General features: G+C 48.0%; 1 protein-coding gene across 1 annotated transcript; it reads left to right on the forward strand.

Moving 5' to 3' along the window:
* The first annotated feature begins 17,687 nt into the window (after positions 1-17,687).
* On the forward strand, positions 17,688-21,511 carry IL10 (interleukin 10). Its single transcript, XM_061185456.1, has 5 exons — positions 17,688-17,900; positions 18,733-18,792; positions 19,069-19,221; positions 20,269-20,334; positions 21,419-21,511. The coding sequence occupies exons 1-5, from the start codon at positions 17,736-17,738 to the stop codon at positions 21,509-21,511; spliced, it is 537 nt and encodes a 178-aa protein (XP_061041439.1). The 5' UTR covers positions 17,688-17,735.
* Positions 21,512-21,763: the final 252 nt, after the last annotated feature.

Here is a 21,763-nt window from a genome sequence, read left to right on the forward strand (position 1 = left end):
GCTCTGTAATTGATCCTGAGAGCCCTTCATCCCTCTGTTGTTAGAATGCAAACCATTCCCAACAGAGGGACAGCGAAAGGAACAAGGGAACTAACGTGAATGTGCTGAACCCCAAAGGGGCAGCCAGGGCAATCATGTTTTCATAATTACCCTGTTTTTTCCCAGGCCGGCCCGGTCCGAGAACATCCACCACTGTTGACTAAACACAGCGTTTAATGCTATGGGGAGGGGGCCGAGGCCATGCCCAGGTTGGGATTGGGGAAGGAGAACAGGGTCCAAGGAATTCAGACCTGCCCCTCAGGCTCAGGAATACTCAGCCACTTTCACTCATGAAGTGGGTGGTGGGTGGGTGGTTTCCTTGTATATTATTTCCAGGGCAGACTTTTTGCCTTTCCCAGGCTTCCTCAGAAGCTTAGAACAAACTTGGCCCTTAAAAGCCACAGATGTCACCAGGATGGGGCAATTCCAGAGAAGTAGGCATCTGCCCCATGACTGGCACTATTCATCTTTCATATTGGGAAGGGCAAATGAGACGATAAATCCAACCAGCCTGGGAAAGCCCTGGGCCTGCCCTCAAATGTGTGCACACACACACAAATACACACACACACACACACACAGAGCCAGGAACGCTCGTTTACTTAGATACCCTATGTGTGATATTACCTGTGAAAACTATATGAGCTTTCGTGGGAGGGTGAGAAATTGCAGTTATAACCTGTTTTTTAGTGTTCAGTTGGCTAATTACCTTTAAGAAAATGGGGCTTTTGTAGGAGGAGGAAAGGGAGCACCCGGTAAATGTGAAGCTGTTGGCGAAGGAAACCACACTGAGGTTTGGAAACCAGAGAGCTGAGGAGAGGGTCCCGGAGGGCTGGGCGTGGGACCCAGGAAGAGCTGGCACTCGGCACAGCATGCAGAGGACTAAAGTCAAAACCTGGGGACCCCCTGGATACAGCCGGCAGCAGGGCTGCTGGGAATTTGCCCAGCCTTGCCCTAATCATGAACAAATGTTCACTGATTAATTCTCTCTATCCAGTACTATAACCGTCCCTGGAAACAGTCTTCTTCTTCCCAAGGAGGAAGTGGAAGAGGTCAACCTGGCCCTCCAATTGGAATCTGACTATTACTGGATGTGACAGGTGATCAGCAGATGAGATGGCAAATCCGACCAGCCCTGGAAAAGCCCTTCTGTCCACAAAAGTCTCTCACACACAAGCACCGCACAAGAGAGAACAACTTATCAAGAAGGAGTGAGGAAAGAGAGCAAATGTCATCTATCAAGTCCCCTTAAACTTTCTGAAATGCATTCTAAGAGAAACCGCTATGGAATCCAGGCTCCTGCCTTCTGTTTTGCCAGCTCTGCCTCCAGGCTGCAGGCACAGGCTAAGGGGGTTCTGGAGACGGTAAAACCCGCCCTCCCTTCCACAGCTCCAACTGCTTCTGTCCCAGCTGGTCTGGCCGTGTCAGGGAGGGAGGGGGAGGGGAGGTGGGGCGAGAGGATGAGGTGTCAGAGGCCAGAGATGGGCATGTAAACCCCCAGACACCTGCCAGAGCCCTAAACCTGCGTCAGAGTCTGTCTCCAACGAAAGGAAAGAAAGCAAGTGTGCCGCAACCAAATCACAGTAGCCAAAGTGGAAAATACAGCTCTGCCACAGGCCGTTGGCTCTGGGGAAAATTCTGCCGATGAACCATGTTGAGGCTCAACGTTGTTTATCTCCTATGGTTGCCGAGCGTGGGGTTTTTTTCTAACTCTTTTTCTATTTGGGAGGTGGCACGTATTTTCCTTTCACTGCAGTGGAGGGGGCTGCTGTTACATGCCTTTGGGCAGGCCGCAACCAGAGAAGGAGGCTGCCTAGAACCAGTGATGAAATCTCATGGGGCTCAGGTTTTCTTCTGGGATACTGAGAGGATGGTGGGAGGGGAGGACCACAGCCTTGTGACATTTTTTCTTTTTTCTCTCTCTTTTTTTTTTCATTTTATTGGAGTATAGTTGATTAACAATGTTGTGTTAGTTTCAGGTGTAGAGCAAAGTGATTCAGTTATACATTTATATATATTCATTCTTTTTCAGATTCTTTTCCTGACATTTTTTCAAACTGACATATAACATCATATTAGTTTCATATGATGTTTCAGGTGTCATGGCATTTTTAAATTTTTTTAAATTATTGAAGCTACATTATTTATCTCAGTATGGTGATATGGGTAAAGAAATGAACTGATTAGACCAAACTTCTAAATCCTACTCTGCCACTCAGGCAGATTCTTTAAATGCTCTGAACTCCATTTTCCTCGTCTGTAAAAGGAGAAGATTAATATAGAAATAAACTAGAAAATAAACTCCAAAATCCCTCCCAGCTCTAATAGTTCTAAGCATTTAGAGTCAAGCCTTAACTCTATGCTTCCTGGCTATCTGACTCTGGGCAAGTCAGCTAACTTCTCTAAGCCATAGTTTCTTCATCTGTAAAACTGCACTAAGAACTCTGGCTTTGCCTTCCTCCTAGGGTGGCTGGGAGGACCAGATGATACTATACCTATAAGGGCATTTTGTAAACCTTTACACACTAGACATGTTCAGACTGTTTGTATAATTTCCACTTACCAGGGCAAATAGTAGTAGAAGGTTTTAGTTATCTGCACCTCTTGGTGCTCCATGAAGCTAGCAACAGGCTTATAGAAAGCAGGAGAGGGGGTTTGTTGGACTGAAGAAAATTTTCTGAGCACCAGTATCACTGGACACCATGGAATCTTTTCTGAAAGGCCTCAGGAAAAGAATAGACAAGGATTGGTGCCAGGTTGCTTGGTTATGTCTTGAAAGCAAGGACTTAGGCTAGACGACTCCTACTTCTCTTCCAGTATAAGAATTTTTAAGTCTCCTACATAAGGTTTAGGCTGGGAAAATCGTCTACATGGACAATGGCCCTTTGGATTTAAACTGGACCATTTTTTATCTCTACAGCTTACTGGAATCGGAGAAAGGCTTCCTAGAAGATGCTTTTAGAGGGTGTGAGTACATGGGCAATGTTTTCTGAAGCAATGGGTTGGGAGGGTGGTTGGAGTGGGAGTGAATGAGGTTTAGAAGGAATGTAGAGGAATAGTTTAACAGTTTCCCAAAAGAAGTTCAGTGAGCAGGTATGGCTACTTTGAGAAAATTCTTACTCTTATTAAGAATCCACATAGTATAGTTTTGTTTTGTTTTTAAGGTCTAAGTTTTGGGGTCAAATATGGGTTCACAATTCTGCCTCAATCACTATGAACTCTATAACCTAGGGTGAGCCTCATTTTAATCTTCTTTAAAATAGGATTGATAACTGGATAACCTCTTGAGGTTGTTGTGAAACTTAAAGTGAAATAATATTAATAAGATGCCTGGCACATAGTAAGGTATCAAAGAGTAATAAAGGAAAACCAATTAGGCCAGGTAGCAGTCAACTGTGGGCATCAGCAGGGGTCCAAGGGCTCTTGGCCTTGGGTCAGGCTATGTCAAGTCCATGGCACACAGAAGACACACACTAGATGGTAGCAGACATCTGGCATCAGTTAGTCATAAAAGAGCTTCACAGAGTCACATACCCGCACAAGCACACACTCACATTCACAACAGATAAGATTGCTTAAGCTCACCATCTCCGGATTGAGAAGATGAATAAGAGGTCTGCAGACCAGTGTGTTTCCCCAGCCATGTCACAAGAAAGAAGGTCCTCAGTATCCCTGGGAACCCTGGGCAGAGGGGGATTTTAGAAGGAAGCTCTCTGAAGAACTCAGATTTCCATGGCTGTAAAGTGGTTGTATAAAGGAAAGTGAGGCCTGACAGACTGCACCACACAGGGCAGTGGGAAGGCTAAAGCCCAGGAAAGGGCTGTGGGGCTTGGTGGTTTGGGGCCTGGCTAGGGAGAAGACAGTCCTGGATCTGACTACTGCTGCTGGTTCTAAAAGCTAGCAGGGCCTCCCTCCTTGAGTCAAGGATAAGACCACAAAGGAGCTAACTCTTCCATGTCTTTGGCTGTTTCATAACCTTAAAGTATTTCAACCTATTGGCAGGCCTCTTTGATCCTCTGCGAGGGAGGAGTCTCCCCATTGCACAGAGACAGAAACTGAGGCTCACTGAAGTTGGAAGACATCTCCATAACCACACAGAAGAAAGGCTAAAACGTAAACAGATCTCCTTCTCCTGGGCCCAGATCTCTACCATTTGAGAATCTAAAACCCAACTGCTAGCCAAAGTGAGCAAAGTATTTACCCCAAGCTAGATTGTCTCCTCCCCATCCCTGGCATATGTGAAACATGGGTCCAGGCCCCCAGGACAAAATACACACATACACACACACAAACACACACAAATACATACATAGGAAAAGACGCTTCACAACTCTAGGTGGTGGTATACACCAAGTGTGGCCAAGTATGGTCATAAGCAGTGGAGGATTGCAAGGAAGGAAGGAAGGAAGGAAGGAAGGAAGGAAGGAAGGAAGAAAGGAAAAGAAAGAAAGAAAGAGAGAGAAAGGGAGGGAGGGAGGGAAGGAGAAAGGAGGAAAGCTCAGTGGGACCAAATTGGTAAAGAAAGTCTCATGGAAGAGGTGGCTCTGGAGGATTCTGTTAGATGAAAGCGGGGAGGCGTGCAGTCATTGCAGACCAGTAAAGCCGCGAGTGGAAGCAAGATGCTGAGAGAGAACAGGGCATCTTCTGACAACAGGTGAGAGCCCTCTTGTTTTGGCCAGCAACCTTGTGCAGAAAATCTGTGGGAAAGAAGGCTGCAAAGGCATTTGGAAGTGTGAATGCCAAGCTTGGGTGGCTGGGGTCTGTTCAGAAGGAACTGGGCAGCCATTGAAGGTTCCTGCAAATGGGACTTTGGTGATGATACTGGTGCATTAGGAAGATGAGCCTGTGGTCTGGAGAAATCGAAAATGACATAAAGAAAGTCTTCTGGCGTTCCTGGGGTTGAAGGGAACAACCGGAATAAAGAGTTAATTGGCTGTCCTTAGAATGGTAATGGCAGTAACTACCGGCTACAGCTGAGCCTCCATGTGGCCTTTAGCTCAGCTAGGGTGGGAAGCACCAGGGACCAGGGGTGGGGTCAATGTGAAGAACTCAGCAGCCTCACCATTTCTGCAGCCCTAAACCTCAGCTGCAGTGGCCCCAGCAGCCTCAACCCCAACTTTCCCAGCACTGCAGCCTGTACAGGAGCAAGCTCTGGCTCCCTGTGGTCTCTTACATGCAATGCAGCTCCTCCTCCTCACCTCCAGTTTACTCTAAAGCCCTCTGATTTTACCTGAAATGAAACAGAAGCCCCAGCTGTGATCATAGTGACCAGAAGCTCCCATGCGCTTCTACCCAGCTCATCTCCCTCCACCAAGGGCCCTGCCTCCTTAGTCCCCTGCAGCCCGCACCCGCTCCACTTGCACCACTCTTTGGATGTTCAAAGTCATTTCAAGAGGCCCAGAAGGGAAAGCAAAATTATGGTAGTATCAACAGTCATAGCTGTTCTGGTAGTCACGGTGTGGTAGGTGTAACATAGTTATATGGAAGCCATGGATTGTCCGCCAGGTAATAGTCGTTGAGTACTCACTACGTGCCAGACACTGTGACAAGCTTTTATCCCATTGTATTCTCATGACCAGGAGATGGGTATTACTATTTCTTCTGTCTTACAGATATGATAGGGTTTCCTTGGTAGACATGTATATGGGGCTCTGAATTCCAGTGGCAGAGACACCGGGCCAGTTTGCCCATGACACCCCGCTGAGGATGTCCAGTTATCCCTTCCCTTCCACGTGCCCAGCCCCAAGCCCCCATCACCATCCCTTCCCAACACACAGTCAAACTTTGCAGCCCCTTTGACCAAGTATGTGTTTGTTGCAGGTAGCTTTTGCCTGAGGCACAGATGTTTGTAAGTCACTGTTTTGGAACCTGGAACAATGCTTCATAGAAACTCCTTTTAAAAATGCTTTGTTCTTGGCCTATTATACAACTGTGTTATACTATAAATAGCACCAACCTCAGCTCAGGTTCTTGGGAGCTGGAGTCTGCAAGATTAACAAAGGGGAGTTTCTTTCTCCTACTGGATATGTGACCAGCCTTAGGCAACATTTGAAATAGACAAAATTGTCTTGGGTCACCTCTTATCACACTCTACTCCCTCTCCCTGAGACCCCTCTCTGGGAAGCCCCTGTCACTTTCCCCTCTGAGGGGACCCTCACTTGAAACCCCTCTATTGAAACTCCTGCCTTCTGCCCTGCTTGACCCAGAGCTCCCAGGTGACCTACTCTCCTGTCCACCTGTCCCAACTCACAACCCAGCCCTACACAGAGCCCAGCCTCTGGGGTCAGCACACCTAAGTGTTCTGCTTCTTTTCCATTGCTTCTTCCCCGCCTCTGAATCTGATGCCAGCGGCCCTCTAGAAGTTACTGGTTACTTCATAAAGGATCTCTCCGAAGCAGAATCCTGAAGTAAGGGGTTCCTTACTCAGAAGGGTAAGAATGAACCAATGGCTGCCATTTGAGTCTATAGAAATGGGCATTTGTAAGTTGGGGGTGGCCTGTATGTGCTTTGCACCATCTACATGTCTCTGTCCAGTGGGGCTTCAGTCCACTGATCCGCGGAGCTTCCTTCGTTGGCTCCATGAATCTGCGGCTCTGGCGCCTGCACGAGGTGAGCGTTCCTCCACAACGGTTTCCACACGATGGTCATATGTCCTGTTTCCAGCACTGGTCATTCCCCACTCTCTCCTCTCCTTTTCCCTGTGAGATATGACCAAGGGGCTGAAGGACCTCCTCATTGCTTCAAAGCCTGCAGCCCTGGCAAACCACGGCCTGAGGCAGCCGCCGACCTGGCTTGCCGTGCTCTGCCATGGGGATCCAGCACCCACGCCACCGTCAGCAAGCAAACCTGTTATCTGAGACTCAGGTCGTGAGCCAGCCACATCCAGAGCGCTTCCTCCTTGGCCATGGCCTGCTCCTGGCCAACACAAAAATGACAGACATTTTACCTCCCGGTGCGGATAATCTCTTGAGAAAGTGAAGGCCCTTCTGAAAGAGATGTGAAGCGATCTCTAGGGCTTTCCAGTAATATTCTTTCCTCCCAGAGACTGTCACTGTGAGAAATCCACTTCCGGAAGGTGCTCACCTCCATCCCACGCCCCCGCCACCCCCCAGGCCTCGCTCTTGAGGAAAAGGTAGCATCATGTCCTCCCCGACCAGCGGAGGCCCCTCTCATTTCCACTGCTCTCAGCAGCTCTGACTCACAACGAAACTGCAACCTCAAGAACGCTGGGGGCCAGGATTGCGAGAAGGAAATACAGGTGAACACACGCAAAGCTGCCCGAGGAAAAGGTTTTTGTTCCTCTTACAGAATGGCACTTCCAGTGCTGGGCAGCATCTCTGCACTAGAAATGGCCAGAGGGGCCCCATGTCGAGCTGACTTAGTGGATTTGGCAAGGGGGAAAGGTGTGCATCGGAGTCACTCATGCCAGCTAACTCTTGCCAGGGAGGGTAGATGGGGCGGGGGAGGGGACCAAGAACACCACTCCGTCAAGCCTCCCACTTATAGATGCAGAAAGCAAGGCCGAGGGATGGAAAGGATGTGTCCAGGATTTCACAGGGGAGGCCAGGGCTGGAAGCCGTCCTCCTGGACGCCAGAGCCAGAACTCTTTCTATTATGGGGTTGACTTCTCGGCCCCCCTGGGACGTCCTCAGAATATTGGGGTGAAGAACCTGTCCTGTTCCCAGACTTCAGGTCCACAAAGAGATACCTCCGGCTCTAGCAGCTGCACCTTCCCACGGAAAGGCGTGGACCACTGCAACTCAGGTATACTGACGGCTTGTTAAGTGCCGGGCACTCACCTAGGCACCTGTGTACGTGCATTATTTCACTCGGTCCCTACAACAGCCCCACAGTGCCAGTCATCATCTCCAGCTGGAGATACTGCAGCTCAGGGAAGCTCGGTGACTTGTCCGGGGTCACACCGATGGTAAGGGGCAGAGCTGGGTTGCAAATTCAGTCTGACTCGAGGGCCTACACATTTAACCACCACACTCTCCTGCAAAGACCAGCCCAAAGGCAGGGCACATCATGTGGTTTCCAGTAACTGAACACTTGGACCCAGGGGGCTGTGGGGTGGCACGTGAGGAAGATGAGTGCTTTGCTGTCAAAGATCCAGCCTTTGCTGTCAGAGGTCATATGAGTTCTGCCACACAAGGGAAGCTTGAGTGCACAATTCTTAGCCACTCTTTCGTGAAACCGATCAGTCAACTACTTTATATCCAACTTTGTGCTTGAGGCACCTGACTAGGAACAGTCCCGAACCACCCAAAAGCCAGGCACAAAGAGATCTTGTTCAATTTTTTTAAAGAATAATGTTTTTTTGGTTTTTTGGGGTTTTTTAACATCTTTATTGGAGTATAAATGCTTTACAATGGTGTGTTAGTTTCTGCTGTATAACAAAGTGAATCAGCTATACATATACCTATATCCCCATATCTCCTCCCTCTTGCGTCTCCCTCCCACCCTCCCTTATCGCACCCCTCTAGGTGGTCACAAAGCACCCAGCTGATCTCCCTGTGCTATGCAGCTGCTTCCCACTAGCTATCTATTTTACATTTGGTAGTGTATATATGTCCATGCCACTCTCTCACTTCATCCCAGCTTACCCTTCCCTCTCCCCGTGTCCTCAAGTCCATTCTCTACATCTGCGTCTTTATTCCTGTCCTGCCCCTAGGTTCTTCGGAACCATTTATTTTTCTTTTTTTTTTTAGATTCCATATATATGTGTTAGCATACGGTATTTGTTTTTCTCTTTCTGACTTACTTCACTCTGTATGACAGACTCAAGCATTGATATATGTAATCATCAAGAGTATGAGAACCTTGCTGGGCTTCCTTAAATTTCTTTTATAGTTTACTGATATGTTATTTTGAACTACATTTGAAGGTTGAAGCATCTTAGGGCCTCTTAGTCCAGCTCTGTTAAAAAAAAGAACTTGTTTCCACTCAGTGCATAGAATCTCCCATAGTCAGATGGGCAACCAGGGATCAAGCTTTAATTTGAACATACCATGTCTGACCCAGTTCCTAAAAGGGTGTCCATCTTTCAAAGTGATTTCTGAATTAGCCAGATCAATCAAAGCCCACTGACTGTATCTGCCACGCAACTCTGCAGGCGGACAGAAGAGAATGGAAAGCAAATTGTATTGATTTGACTGGATTAATCCTGACCTGTTAGACTGGGAAATGTCTGCTTTGCTTTTCTTTTCTTTTTTTTTTTGAATTTTATTTATTTTTATATACAGCAGACTCTATGACTTATCTATTTTATACATATTAGTGTATATATGTCAACCCCAATCTCCTAATATTCTATTTTCAAGGTTTTTCTGAAAACTGAGAAAGCACAAGGCTAGCCAAAGAGAAAGCAGGTTTATTAACTGCCCCTCAGAATTGAAGGCGAGAGCAAGAGAACGAGAGCGAGAACGAGAGAAGAATTAAAAGTGGAAATGGAAAGTAGAACCAAAAATAAGTCTGCAGTAGAGCCCCTCCCACAGCCCGGTGCCCCCTGACCGCCCCAGCCCTGAAACCTGATCCTGGGCCCGGGCCGGGCCCCTTGGAGAAGGGGATTTACAGTAACAGGTAGGGCACTGCAAATCAGCCCCCAAACTCCCTTGGGTTCTGACTTGAAACTACAAATTCGGCGTGTGAGGCACTGCAGCTTCCATGACACACGTGATGCTCACAGAAGCAGCTGCATTGTGAGCCGCTATAGGACCACACAGGCTATTGGGAAACTCTGAGTAAAGGAGACGGCAGTGAAGCAATGGGCTTCTCCCTTCTCCCTGCAGGACAGGTGCCTGAGCGTACATCCTCCACCCCTTCCTTGGAAACTAACCTTTGATCACCTTTCTCCCATTCATCCTCACCCAGACATTTTTGTTAAACGCTTAAGCCAATGGTTCTCAAAGTGTGGTTCAAGGACGCCTAGGAGGACCTCCCTCTTCTAACCATATACCTCTAGGAGGCTGGATTTTCTCACACGCTTCAACCCCAAAAACCTATCACAACAGATTGGCTGTAGGAGCAGATGTAAGAATGTAAGTTCCTCTATTAAACCAGATATTTAAAGAACTTTGCGACAGATGTCAAACTGTGCACTCTTCTCACTAAATGTGTTCCGACTTGGAAAATACAGTTATTTCTCATTAAAAATATGTTATTTATGTTAAGATGTAGTGGGCTTTTTAATTATTATTCCTTTAGAATGTCATAAATTTTTTTTTAATTTCTCAGTTTTCCTTTCTAATATGATGAATATTGATAGATATAACCCAACAAAGTAGAAGCTCTTTGGGGTCTTCAACAATTTTCAAGACTGTAAAAGGGTCCTGAATCCAAATAGTTTGAGAAGAGCTGACTAAGGGAATCTAGGACCACACTGAACACAGTGGCACACTCCCGCTCCCTGCCCCGGAGAGTGTATGACCTCGGGCTGGTATGTAAATGACACACTCACAGTAGAAGTGATGTGAGTCCAGGATGGAGGAAGCAGCTGGCTCTTCCCATGTCATGCAGTTATGCACCTAAGCACACGTGGAGTGCGGCTGAGGATTTACAGTCAGGGGTACATCTTAGGGATAGAGATCAGAATAGGCAAGATAAAGGGAAATCCTCAGCTCTCTGTTCTCTTGAATGAGGTTTCATGGAGGAGATGGTGCTTTAGGGGTACCGTGGTGGGAGAGCATACCAAACTATGCCTTTAATATCACTGCAGTTGTGTCTTAGAGACAGACAAGATACAGGAGAAACTCCTTTCCGTCTGCAAATATTCAAAGGCTTGAAATATTTCCCTAAGACAAAAATATCTAAGCAACACTCACCCCCATCTCCAGCTTCTAATCATAGGGCTATGTATCCTGCAAGTACATAATAGATTCATAATTGTTTTATGGAGGAAAAACTTATTTTCACAGGCTTTCAACTTCTCCTCACCACTGCTGCCCCACATGCTGTTCACGTCTTAGGCAACTCCCCCCAGTTTTTGGTGCTGCATGAGAATTCAGTGACTTAACACTCATCTGAGTCAAGGAATTATGTACTGATTTGAGAAGAATAATATAAAAGGAATTGAGTTCTGATTTCACCTTTGTCATTAACTGTCTCTAGTGCCTGGGAAAGTCACTTTCTTTTCTGGGCCTCAGTTTGCCCACCTGTAAAATAAAAGGTATGGATTAGATAATGTCTAAGGTCCTTCCTCTTCTGACATCTTCTGACACAGGACCTTTTTAATGTTCCAACAACCGTGAGGGATTTGGTTAACATCTGCCAGGAAGAGTATAGATTAGTAATAGTATTGATATTTTAAACATGGAAAAGCTAAATGGGAATAGACATAGAGTTTGTGAGGGTAGGTGTTTCCCCAGGTGAATTCACCCTCTGCTTTATATGAGATAGAAGACAAACGTAGCCGTTTTACAGCTACAAAAAGTTTAGGAAGCACACATTCAGTCATGCAATCCATCAACAAATATTTAGTGTGAACCTTGGATGTCCCCAGAATTGTGCTAAGTACTAGGCAAACAACGATGATCAAAAACAGACGTGAGCCCTGCCCTTGTGGAGGGCAGTCTAATGGGAGAGATGGAGATCAATCAAGTGACCACATAGCCACGTGTGTAATTACAAACTGACATCAGTACTATAAAGAAAAGGAGCAAGGTGTCCTGAGGAGATATACCCAAATGACCTGACCTTGACTGCGGAATAAGGAAAAACTCATATGAGAAAGTAAGATCTAAGCTGAGAACCGAAGGATGAAGAGAGGGGGAAGCACAATCCAGAAAGGAGAAACTACATGTGCAAAGCCCCCGTGGTAGGAGAGAGAGCATGGATCATTTGGGAAAAAACAAAAGAGGAAAGCCAATAAGGCTGGAATGCAGAGGGAAGTGGAGAGTGCTGGAAGTTGAGGCAGAAGAAATAGTCAAGGTCAGATAATAAAGGGAGTTGTAAACAGTATTAAGAATGTGGGTCCTTATTTTACCCTGAAAGGGAAAGTGACACGTCATTGAAGGGTTTAAGCAAGGGGAGAGTCATGATCAGATTGGTGTTTGAAAATAATCACTTGGGATACAAAGTGGAGAACAGTTTGGAGAATGGATATTAGAATATCAACAAGGCGCTTGTTCGGAGCCCAGGAGAGACAAGATGGAAGCTTGAACCAGACAGTTGCTGCTGCTGATGATGCAAATGGAGAGAAGTTAGCAGATTACAAAGATGTTTATGAAGAAAAATCTGGAAGACCTGCTAATAGATTGGACATAGGTTGGTAAGGGAGAGGGAGGAACCAACAAGTTACTTCTAGGTGTCTGGCTTGTATGTTAGGTTAGATGGTGGTCCCCTTGCTGAGTTAGGGTGCCATGTCACTGGATGAAGCTGAGACGAGAGAAAGAAGATGATGAGTTTAGTCTCCAATAAAAAATCAATTACATAAATTGGGGGCCCAGTGCAAAATGAAAATGTGGAGCCTCTTGTTCAACAATTGTTAAGAATTTCAAGACAGTGACAACAGAGCAAAGGCAGGGCCCTTCCAATCATGGGGCCCTCTGAGTGACTACACAGATCACATGTCCTGCTCGGACACACTAGGTTTAATGTGTCAGCCATCCAGGGAAATTTGAGTAAACTAAATCCCATCAGAGGGACAGCCCTGGACCTGAAGGAACCTATCTGTGCCCCAGGCTCAGGAACCCACTAGTTATTCTGGGTAGTCATGCAGACAGAGCAGAGACAGCTGTATCCTCTGGGTGGCAAGGACTCCAACACCTGGTGTCCTGGCCCCTGTAGCCAAATCTCTCATATGAGAAGTTACAGAGCACAGTGTCCGTCCCCTAAGGAAAATCCAAATTGCTTGATATGGCGCCACCGTTGTACAAAGGGGAATTCCACATTGGCTGTCCAAAGATCAGCCCTTCCGCTGTGGTTTGCAGCGTCTGCCGGCCACAGTCCTCGGAAGGGCACCCACTCCAGTTTGCATAACCCTTGCTTGATTCGGCCTAGGGGCCAGCCCCAACTCAGGCTCCTTTTAAGGCTCTGACCCACCAGGACTTTATTCTGAAGCACCTCAACCACAAGGCCAAAGTCAAAGACAGAACCCTGTCCCCTGGGGTCCCACCCGGCCCCACTTGGGGGGGTGTGATGCCACACTCTGTGCTCTTGACCAGACCTGTTGCAGCAAAGCCCCTGAGGAAGCCTCGGTCCAGGGAGCTGAGGAAGGTTATTCAAGGGAATACTAGAAATTTCAAGCTGGGGAAACTATTGTACGTTCTAGATGTCCTGAAGAAGAAGAAATGAAACTCCCATTATCAGCCTTAAAATAATGATTACAAATGAGCACACAGGAGCCAAGCCCCCAAGGGATTCTTCATTGAGACAGTCAGCTCCCTTGTCCTGGGTGGGCACCTTCCCACCTGCTCTGCCTGCATCACTGACCTGCCTGCTACGCTTGTGGTGGCCCTGTTGACAGGCAAGCTGGCTGAACCCTGAGTCCAGCAAGCTCAGATTCCATAGCCTTCTCTTTGTGACTCCAGTGCAGCCCCACAGGGCTCCCAGTCTGTTCCCCACTCTTGGGTCTGAGCGGCAGAATTGTTGCAAGATACAGGACAGTTATACCAAGAAGGCTGCCATTTTGCTGAGCATGAGGTTAGCTGCGAGGTGATTCCTTATAAGCTCTTGTGCATTGTAGACCACACCCTCCAAAATCTGTTCACAATTCTTGTCTACCTGGAGTCGTCTGCAGCTAAAGTGGTGAAACTCATAAATGGAGCTTTCCAGAAAAATTATTAGGATCTCCCGGGCTGACATGTCTTTGGACCTTTAGACTCTACCCAAGTCCCTCCTCCCTGACATCCTACAACAATTCATAGAAAAGCAGGAAGGCAGAAAAGCTGGGTTCTGGATGACATTGGAGTGCTGTACTAGTCTTGGACTGCCTACCTCTGAACTTCTTGTCATGGAAGACCAAAAAATAATACCCCTTTCCTTTTTAAGCCATGGTGAGTCAGACTTTCTTTCTTTTGCAGCTGAATATGAACATTAGGGAATATTCTGGAGCAGGGATGGAAGAGAAGAGGTATTTCCCCTCCCACACTTTCCTCTGATTTCCCAGTGAGTCCCCAAGGAAAAAAATTCATTTAAATTCAATTTAATAGGCATGTGTTGGACACTTGCTATGAATCTAGATCTGAGGGAAAATTGGGCTCAGACCATTTGCTCTCAAGGAGCTCACAGTCTAACGAGTGGCATTTGTGTTGTCTTGAAATCCACAGGGCCAAATGGTGCCCAGACTGACACATCATCCATCCACAGGTGCCTGCTCGCTCACTTTCTTCCCTACTTGGGCTCTTCCCTTGGACTGAAACCCCAACTCAAATCTAACATGCAGACTGTTGACATTTATGTCACATCTACATGACCTATGAGTTTGGGACTTTTCCCAGTGAATCCTAACGACTTTTCAGATGAATGGTACCTTCACAGTCTTGAGAAATAGGAATCATCTTTGTTGTTCTTGTTGTTTGGTCAATATATAAGCAAAGGGTCTTAACTTTTCCCAAGATATTCACACGTATTCTCTTGTGTCAGCTTGACATCAGTCCTATGAGATACGTGGATAGGGAAGATATTGTTATCTCCATTTCTAAATTAAGTAATTGCATCAAGGAAGTTGCCTAAATGGTCTCTGACCATTCTGAAAATTTTGAGATGAGAGAGGACAACAATTTCAAATCAACAGAGAAAGGATGAAAAATTCAACAAATGGCTTGAGGTAATTGGCAACATTTACCAAACATTCCGAAACAAATAAGGAAGTCAGAGCCTAACCCTTACCCTACCTAATGGCTTATGGAATAAAGAAAGATAGAAATGGCTCTTGCCCACCTCCCTTCTCCTGCCATTATGTGCATGTGTGCGTGCATGCGTGTCTGTCTGTGTGTGTGTGTGTGTGTGTGTGTGTGTGTGTGTGTATTTAATATTTCAAATTGTAAGAAGAAAGTGGAAGAGATACTGCCTGCCTTCCTGAGTTGCTCTGAGTGTTTGCCCATGCCCAGACCAGCCCTGGTCCAGGCTCACAGGGTACTCTGCTATGCCCATCCCAACAGAGAAAAAAGGAAGCTGTGTCCCTGGCACCTTCCACGGGCCAGACCCTGTACTCGGCACCAGATACACAAAAGATAATGAAACAGTGCCCTGTTTCAGGGAGCTCACAGCTGATTGGCTGAGGCAGTTGTGCACATGGATGACAGCGACATTTGTTGTAGACTTAGTAGTGGAGAAAAGCACATGGCACAGTGGCAAACAAAGGTAAGAGGGGGATCTGTGCTGCCTGGGTCCAGAAGCAGGGCCTCGTAGTCTGCCCTGGGTTTGGGTCCTCTGGCCTGACTGGTCGGCCAGACTGAGTCGGTACCCGGAACACCCAGCTCAGAGAGGGGTCAGCCCTACGGGCTGAAGCAGGCACAGCCCAGAAAACCCAGGAGCCAAGAGGGAAGGAGTAGGGTGGAAGGGGTGCAAAACCCAGCCCCTGACCCCTTCCTTCTTCTTTCTCGTGGCAAAACTCAGAACTCCTAAGGCCAGTGTAAATCTGGCAGGAGCAGCAATTCCTGAGTCAGCTCCACACCTATTTCTTTTTTTTTTTTTTTAATTTGATTTAAGTACAGTTGATTTATAATGTGTTAATTTCTGCTATACAGCAAAGTGATTCAGTTATACATATATGTATACTTTTTCATATTCTTTTCCATTATGGCTTCTCACAGGATATTGAATACAGTTCCCTTCCACGCCTATTTCTAAAGGTTCTTTCTCCCTTTGTGATTCTTAGGCTTCTGCATCAACACTCCCCAAAGGGTTGGGAAGAGAGACTACAGTCCCCTGATCCTGACCCACAAAGTGCATCCGCAGCCTGGGCTCTCTGTCTCCTCCCTCCCACTCCCTCCAGCCCAGCCCCAGCATGTCTGCCCCCCTCGTCTGGTGCAGTGAGCTTCTTTAATGGGGCACGCTCAGAGCCCAGGGCCACATGAGGTATCCCAGTGCTGATGCAAGAAGGCAAGGAAATAACAGAAACACTGGAGATATCCTACATCTGGATCCACTTGTTACCTCCGCAGGCCCCATCCCATGTGAAGCCCAAAGGTCCCCAGCAGACAGAAGGCAGGTACTGCTGTCCCCTTGGGATAGATGGAAAACAGACACAGGGAGGTCAGGTGACTTGCCCTGGGTTTGAGTGGCAGAGCCCCGGCCTCCTATCCCCCCAGATCAGAGCTATTCAGTGGGGCAGCGGGAGGAGCCCCTGCAGAAGGGGGAGGTCAAGGCAAAATCAAAGGATTCCCAGACTTTCTTCATATCTGTAGAAGTAATGTCACCACACCATCCTTTCCTTCTAGCGGTAGTGCAACATTCCTCACCATATCTGGCTACTCTGCCCCTACACACATACACACACACACACACACACACACACACACACGCTCACATGTGCAAATCCAAAGCAAGACAACTAAGGCTTCTTTGGAAGGAGGACAAGGGATAGGTAAGAGGGGAGAAAAGGGCCTCCTGTCCAGCCTTCATGGAATCCCAACTTATTTTCTTTGTTATTTTTACTTCTTCCTCCCCATCTTTCAAATGTAAGTCTCCAGCCACTGAAGCGCACAACCCAGAAGAAACCTAGTGGCTCTTTAATCCAAATTTTCCATTCTGCACACTGGGGTCAGTGTAGAATAGGGAAAGGAGCACAGCCTGAGTATCAGGCAGGCCTGGGTGCAAATTCTGGCTCCCTCACTCAGCACCCATGTGCAGGGTACTTAATATCTGTGTGCCTCGGTTTGCTCACTGTAAAATGGAGATGAGGGTCATGGTGACTGGCAGGTACAGCTTCCAGTAAGCGTGGACTACCCTTACTAATTCCCCCTGAGGACGTGGCTAGCCAAGGAGGTTGGAGACATGGATCTGAGAGTCTAAATGAATCCAGGGCCAGAGAAGGAACCTGGAGCACATCTGACACCCTTGCCTGTCCTGTGGGAAGCTGGCCTCTTTAAGGAGTAGCCTTGGAACGTAAAATGAAAGAACCAGAAGGCAGCTTTGAGGATATTTAGCTCACACTCCTCTTTTCATTTGGGGAAGCTGAGGTCTGGAGAGCTGAGGTGACTTCCCAATCCAATAAGGAGAAGCCTTGAGTATCAACCCAGGTTGAGGAGGGGGACCCAGTTATTTCTCAATCCCAGTGTATTCTGGAATGGCCAATTTGTCCACGTCACTGTGACCTAGGAACACGTGAATGGAACCCACAACTGTGGGTCCCTGCGCACAGAACAGCTGTTCACCCCAGGAAATCAACTTTTTTTTTTTTTATTATTAAGAGAAGCTGAAAAATTATTTTAAAAGGGAGAGAGAGGTAGCTTCTCCTAAAAATAGCCATATGCAGAAGTTCATTTTTCAACCATCTCTTTTGCTTACGATGCAAAATTAAAAACTTTGAGTAAGAGTTTCAACGAATGCAAAGTTGGAGAGGTCTAGGGAAGGGAGGAGCTTTAATCAGAAGAAACTTTTGCCAGGAAATCTGTGACACTGTGGCTTTTTATGAATGGCAAGGCCCCACAATATAAAAGGGGGACACAGTAGGTGAAGGTCTACACAACAGGGGCTTGCTCTTGCAAAACCAAACCACAAGCCCGACTGAACGAAGAAGGCAGGACTCCACAATGCCCAGCTCAGCACTCCTCTGTTGCCTGATCTTCCTGGCCAGGGTGGCGGCCAGCCAACACCAGGGCATCCAGTCTAAGGACAGCTGCATCCACTTCCCAGACAGCCTGCCCCACATGCTCCGGGAGCTCCGAGCTGCCTTCAGCAACGTGAAGACTTTCTTTGTGAGTATGATGCCCTCCTGTCCTTCCTTCCTCCCTAGGACTGCCTGACAAGGCATTCTGCTGGAGCTTATAAAACCTCCTTTTCATTCACCTCCACCCCCAACACCCATTTCCCCCAAACTGAAATTCTTAAGAGTCCCTGGTCAAGCTGTGGGTTCAGTGAGTCAGTCTAAGCCCTGGTGCTGCAGCAAATTGTGCAGGAAAAGCTCCCTTCAAAAAGGTATCTCTCCTATCTCTCCTATGCCCGGAAATTTGTATAAGAATTCTCTGGAGCTCAATACTTCATAGGCTGGGAGAGATCACGAAGGGTCTGATTGGAGGTGAAGATGTTCCCCATACCCTGTGGCGGGAAACATAAGTTGCCTCAGCCTAGAGGGCTTCCAGAACCTGAAAGACTGATGGTTTGGGGTAGCACCATACAGGGGGAAACCGGCATTAGGAGATGCTTCCCACTCCCAGAGAACTTTCAGCGCTGCAGCTGGATGTCGGCAGCGGGTAGACAGAAAAGCAAAGGGCACCAAGGGGTTGGTATGGGGGCCCTTGCACATGTGACATAGTTTTGCAGAAAGACCAGGACCCAGGCAAGCTTCTGCCTTGCCTTCAAAATCAGCCAGATTTTTTAAAGAACTTGATCCCAGGGGGAAGGACTTGATTTAACTAAGAGTTCCAGCACCGTTGAATGTCCTGTTTTGAAAGCTCTCTTTTCCATTTTAGGGCCAGGTCTGCATTGATTAAAAATCAAAAACTCTATAAATAAAAGGGCATGAGAAAAACAGTCATTTTCAGTATTTCCCCAAACCTTGGGTTCATTCTCCTTGTGTTCTTCTTGCAGCAAATGAATGACCAGCTGGACAACTCGTTGTTGAGCCAGTCTCTGCTGGAGGACTTTAAGGTGAGGGCTGGGTGGGGACGGGGGTGCGGTGTGCAGCATGACTAAGGGTGGCTCTGCTTCTCGCCTGCAAGGAGCTGGGTCCGCTTCCCTCACTTTGAAAAGGAGAAGTGGGAAGATCTTAGCTCAGCACATAGCCAGTAGCTGGAGGGGGGTTGTTACCAAGGGCTCGGTCCTGGGGGGAGGTGGCCACTTAAGAAGGTCCCTGGGGACAAAGCCGTCCTCTCAAGCAGTAGCTCTTCCTCCCGGGTCACCACCCACCCTGGCTTCCGCCCTTAGGGTTACCTGGGTTGCCAAGCCTTGTCGGAGATGATCCAGTTTTACCTGGAGGAGGTGATGCCACAGGCTGAGAACCATGGCCCCAACATCAAGGAGCACGTGAGCTCCCTGGGGGAGAAGCTGAAGACCCTCAGGCTGAGGCTGAGGCGCTGTGTGAGTAGCAGACCAGCTCTTTCCCTTGCAGGCAGCTCGCTCTCCTCTGGGCTCTTCCGGAAACATCCTCCCCAAACCCGGTTCCCACCCGGAGACACAAAGACACAGGCCGGCAGGCGCCCTCTCCCTCCGGCCAGGCGCCGAAGTCACATCACTTGCTCATTTCTCTCTGAGCAGGGGGTGGGGTGGCTGCTAGGCATTTACATGTGAAGGTTTGCAATAGCTTTCCTGTTATTTGTGAGTCATTTGTGGGTTATTAGCTATTCCCCTCTCTCTACATGAAAGGGGCCCAGAGCTTCAGTCAGGGCTCCCTCGTCCCTGGGGACCTAGGACCTGGGCCCCGCAGGAGGGGCCAGAGGTAAGGGTCCTGGGAGAGGAAACTGCACTTCCCTCTTCTTCTTAACCTTTTGAGAGCAGAGCTTCAAGTGGAGTCCAAATGACTGACAGGATTTTCTCTGGCATTTTAGAGGGGCCAGGGGGCTACTCGGCCCCAAGCTAGTGTCTGTGAATAATCCCCCAGGATCATTTGTTTCTCCAACTGAAATGATACCCTCACCACTGGTTTCCTTTGTTCCCTCACTGGTGTTGAGAAATCATTTGGGCTGTATTTGTAGAAGAGGACCATGCAACGGGTTTGGCCGGCAGGGCTGAGACTGTGTCTCCGCTCCTCGGACACTTAGAAATGGTCCTCGGGGCTGGGACTGAAGGAGAGGGACAGGACAAAAGCAGGAAAGGACAGAAGGGCTGACTCAGGCTCTGCTCGGCGCTGGGACGTGCCAGGGAAGGAACCTCCAAGACCTGGGTGTTTGATGCAGCCTTGTAAGCGGCTGGGAGCAGCTCCTAGGGAAACACAAGTAATCTCCCTGGGCTGTGTTTCTTCTCAGTCTGGTGGGGAAGGAGGAGGTAGGCTATAGTCCTTCCCGGAGCTGTGGAGAGTAGGCATCCAAGATGAGTCTGGCCTCTTCCTGCTCCCGGGTTGTCCCCCAAGTACAATGGACCCAGGACCCGGGCGCCAGTGTTGTTCACACTTTCTCTTTCCTTCCACAGCATCGATTTCTGCCCTGTGAAAACAAGAGCAAGGCAGTGGAGCAGGTGAAGAGTGTCTTCAATAAGGTGAGCCTGGGCTGCTGGCAGGGAGGGTCTGGGGACCATGACCTCTGCCCACTCCCAAGGGGCGGAGGTTGGCAGGTGCTCAGCAGGCCCTGAACTTCCCTCGGAGGGAGTGTGGGAACCCGACAAATGGTGTGACCTCCTCAGCCAGTGAGGAGCTGCCATCTCAGTTCTGTTTGTTTTCTGTGAAGTGTTTTGGGGGGTTTCTAAATGACTGCTCCCCGCCTTTGCAGGCCTGCGGGTTGGGCTGGCCAGCCAGCTGTGAACACAGTGAGCTGGGTGCTGGGGAGAGTGACAGAGGAAACAGAAAGTAGCTTGTTGGGAATCAAGTCTGAAGCCACACGTGCAGGAAGCCGACACGTGAACGTGCACTTACAAACACACCCAGGGGTGCAGCCTGAACTCCCCCAAATTCAGAGCAGGAAGCAGAGTTCTCCCTTATGTGGACTTGGTCCCCCTCTCTTTCCACCTGCCAGTCACACCACCCAAGGTGCTTGAGAATGTCAGCTCTCAAACCAAGTGGGGTTTCACTCTTCCAACTGTCCATGAATTCTTCTACCACATTTCCCAGAAGCCATGGGGCTTATGTCCTCTTCATGGGCTGGACACAGACACTGGGCAGGGTTCCAACATCAGGGGGCATGAATCCCCCGACAGTAGGCCAGAGCAGCAGGGCTGGACCTTCTCAATCCAGGGGTGGGGGAACATAAACACAAAAAAGGCTCCCTTCTCTCTTTCTCTCAGTGTCTTGCTTTCAAAGTGGTTCCTCTAATGTCTTTCCATCAAATTTTGAATAAGCATCATGTGAGCACATGACCTTTAAAACTGTTGAAAAGGCACCATTTGAAAGACTGTGCTTTGCAAAAGTGAATGTTCCTCTTGCTGCCTACTGGCCATGGTCCAGGCCAATGCACAGCCTTTCCTGACAGCGGGGCATATCTTCAGGTCCCCAGGGTCTGTCCTTCATCTCCCAACACAAGGGAGCTGGTACAGCTTCTGGGTCCCAGGGTCATGACCATCCAAGCGGAGGACCCACTTACTTGCTCAGATGGGGTTTTCACTAAACATTTCTTACCTCTCTACACAGCTCCAAGAGAAGGGCGTCTACAAAGCCATGAGTGAGTTTGACATCTTCATCAACTACATAGAAGCCTACATGACAACAAAGATGAAAAACTGAAGCATTCTAGTGAAGAAAACATCCAGGATGGCGACTCTACTAGACTCTAGGACATAAACTGAAGATCTTCGAAATCTGATCCAGGGTTCTGGGAGAGCAGAACCAGCTCCCTGGAAAACCCTATTGTACCTCTCTCCTAGAATATTTATTACCTCTGATACCTCAACTCCCATTTCTATTTATTTACTGAGCTTCTCTGTGAAATATTTAGAAAGAAGCCCAATATTATACATTTTTTTCAATATTTATTAT

This window comes from Eubalaena glacialis, chromosome 3, assembly GCF_028564815.1.
Source record: "Eubalaena glacialis isolate mEubGla1 chromosome 3, mEubGla1.1.hap2.+ XY, whole genome shotgun sequence".
In the NCBI taxonomy this organism is placed as follows: domain Eukaryota; kingdom Metazoa; phylum Chordata; class Mammalia; order Artiodactyla; family Balaenidae; genus Eubalaena; species Eubalaena glacialis.

What these genes read in the sequence shown, in the direction of transcription:
- IL10 (XM_061185456.1), top strand. Translation starts at nt 17,736, where the DNA reads ATGCCCAGCTCAGCACTCCTCTGTTGCCTGATCTTCCTGGCCAGGGTG. An exon ending in GGCTGAGGCTGAGGCGCTGT is followed by an intron (nt 19,222 to 20,268) that starts GTGAGTAGCAGA and finishes TTCCTTCCACAG; the next exon opens with CATCGATTTCTGCCCTGTGA. An exon ending in TGAAGAGTGTCTTCAATAAG is followed by an intron (nt 20,335 to 21,418) that starts GTGAGCCTGGGC and finishes CTCTCTACACAG; the next exon opens with CTCCAAGAGAAGGGCGTCTA.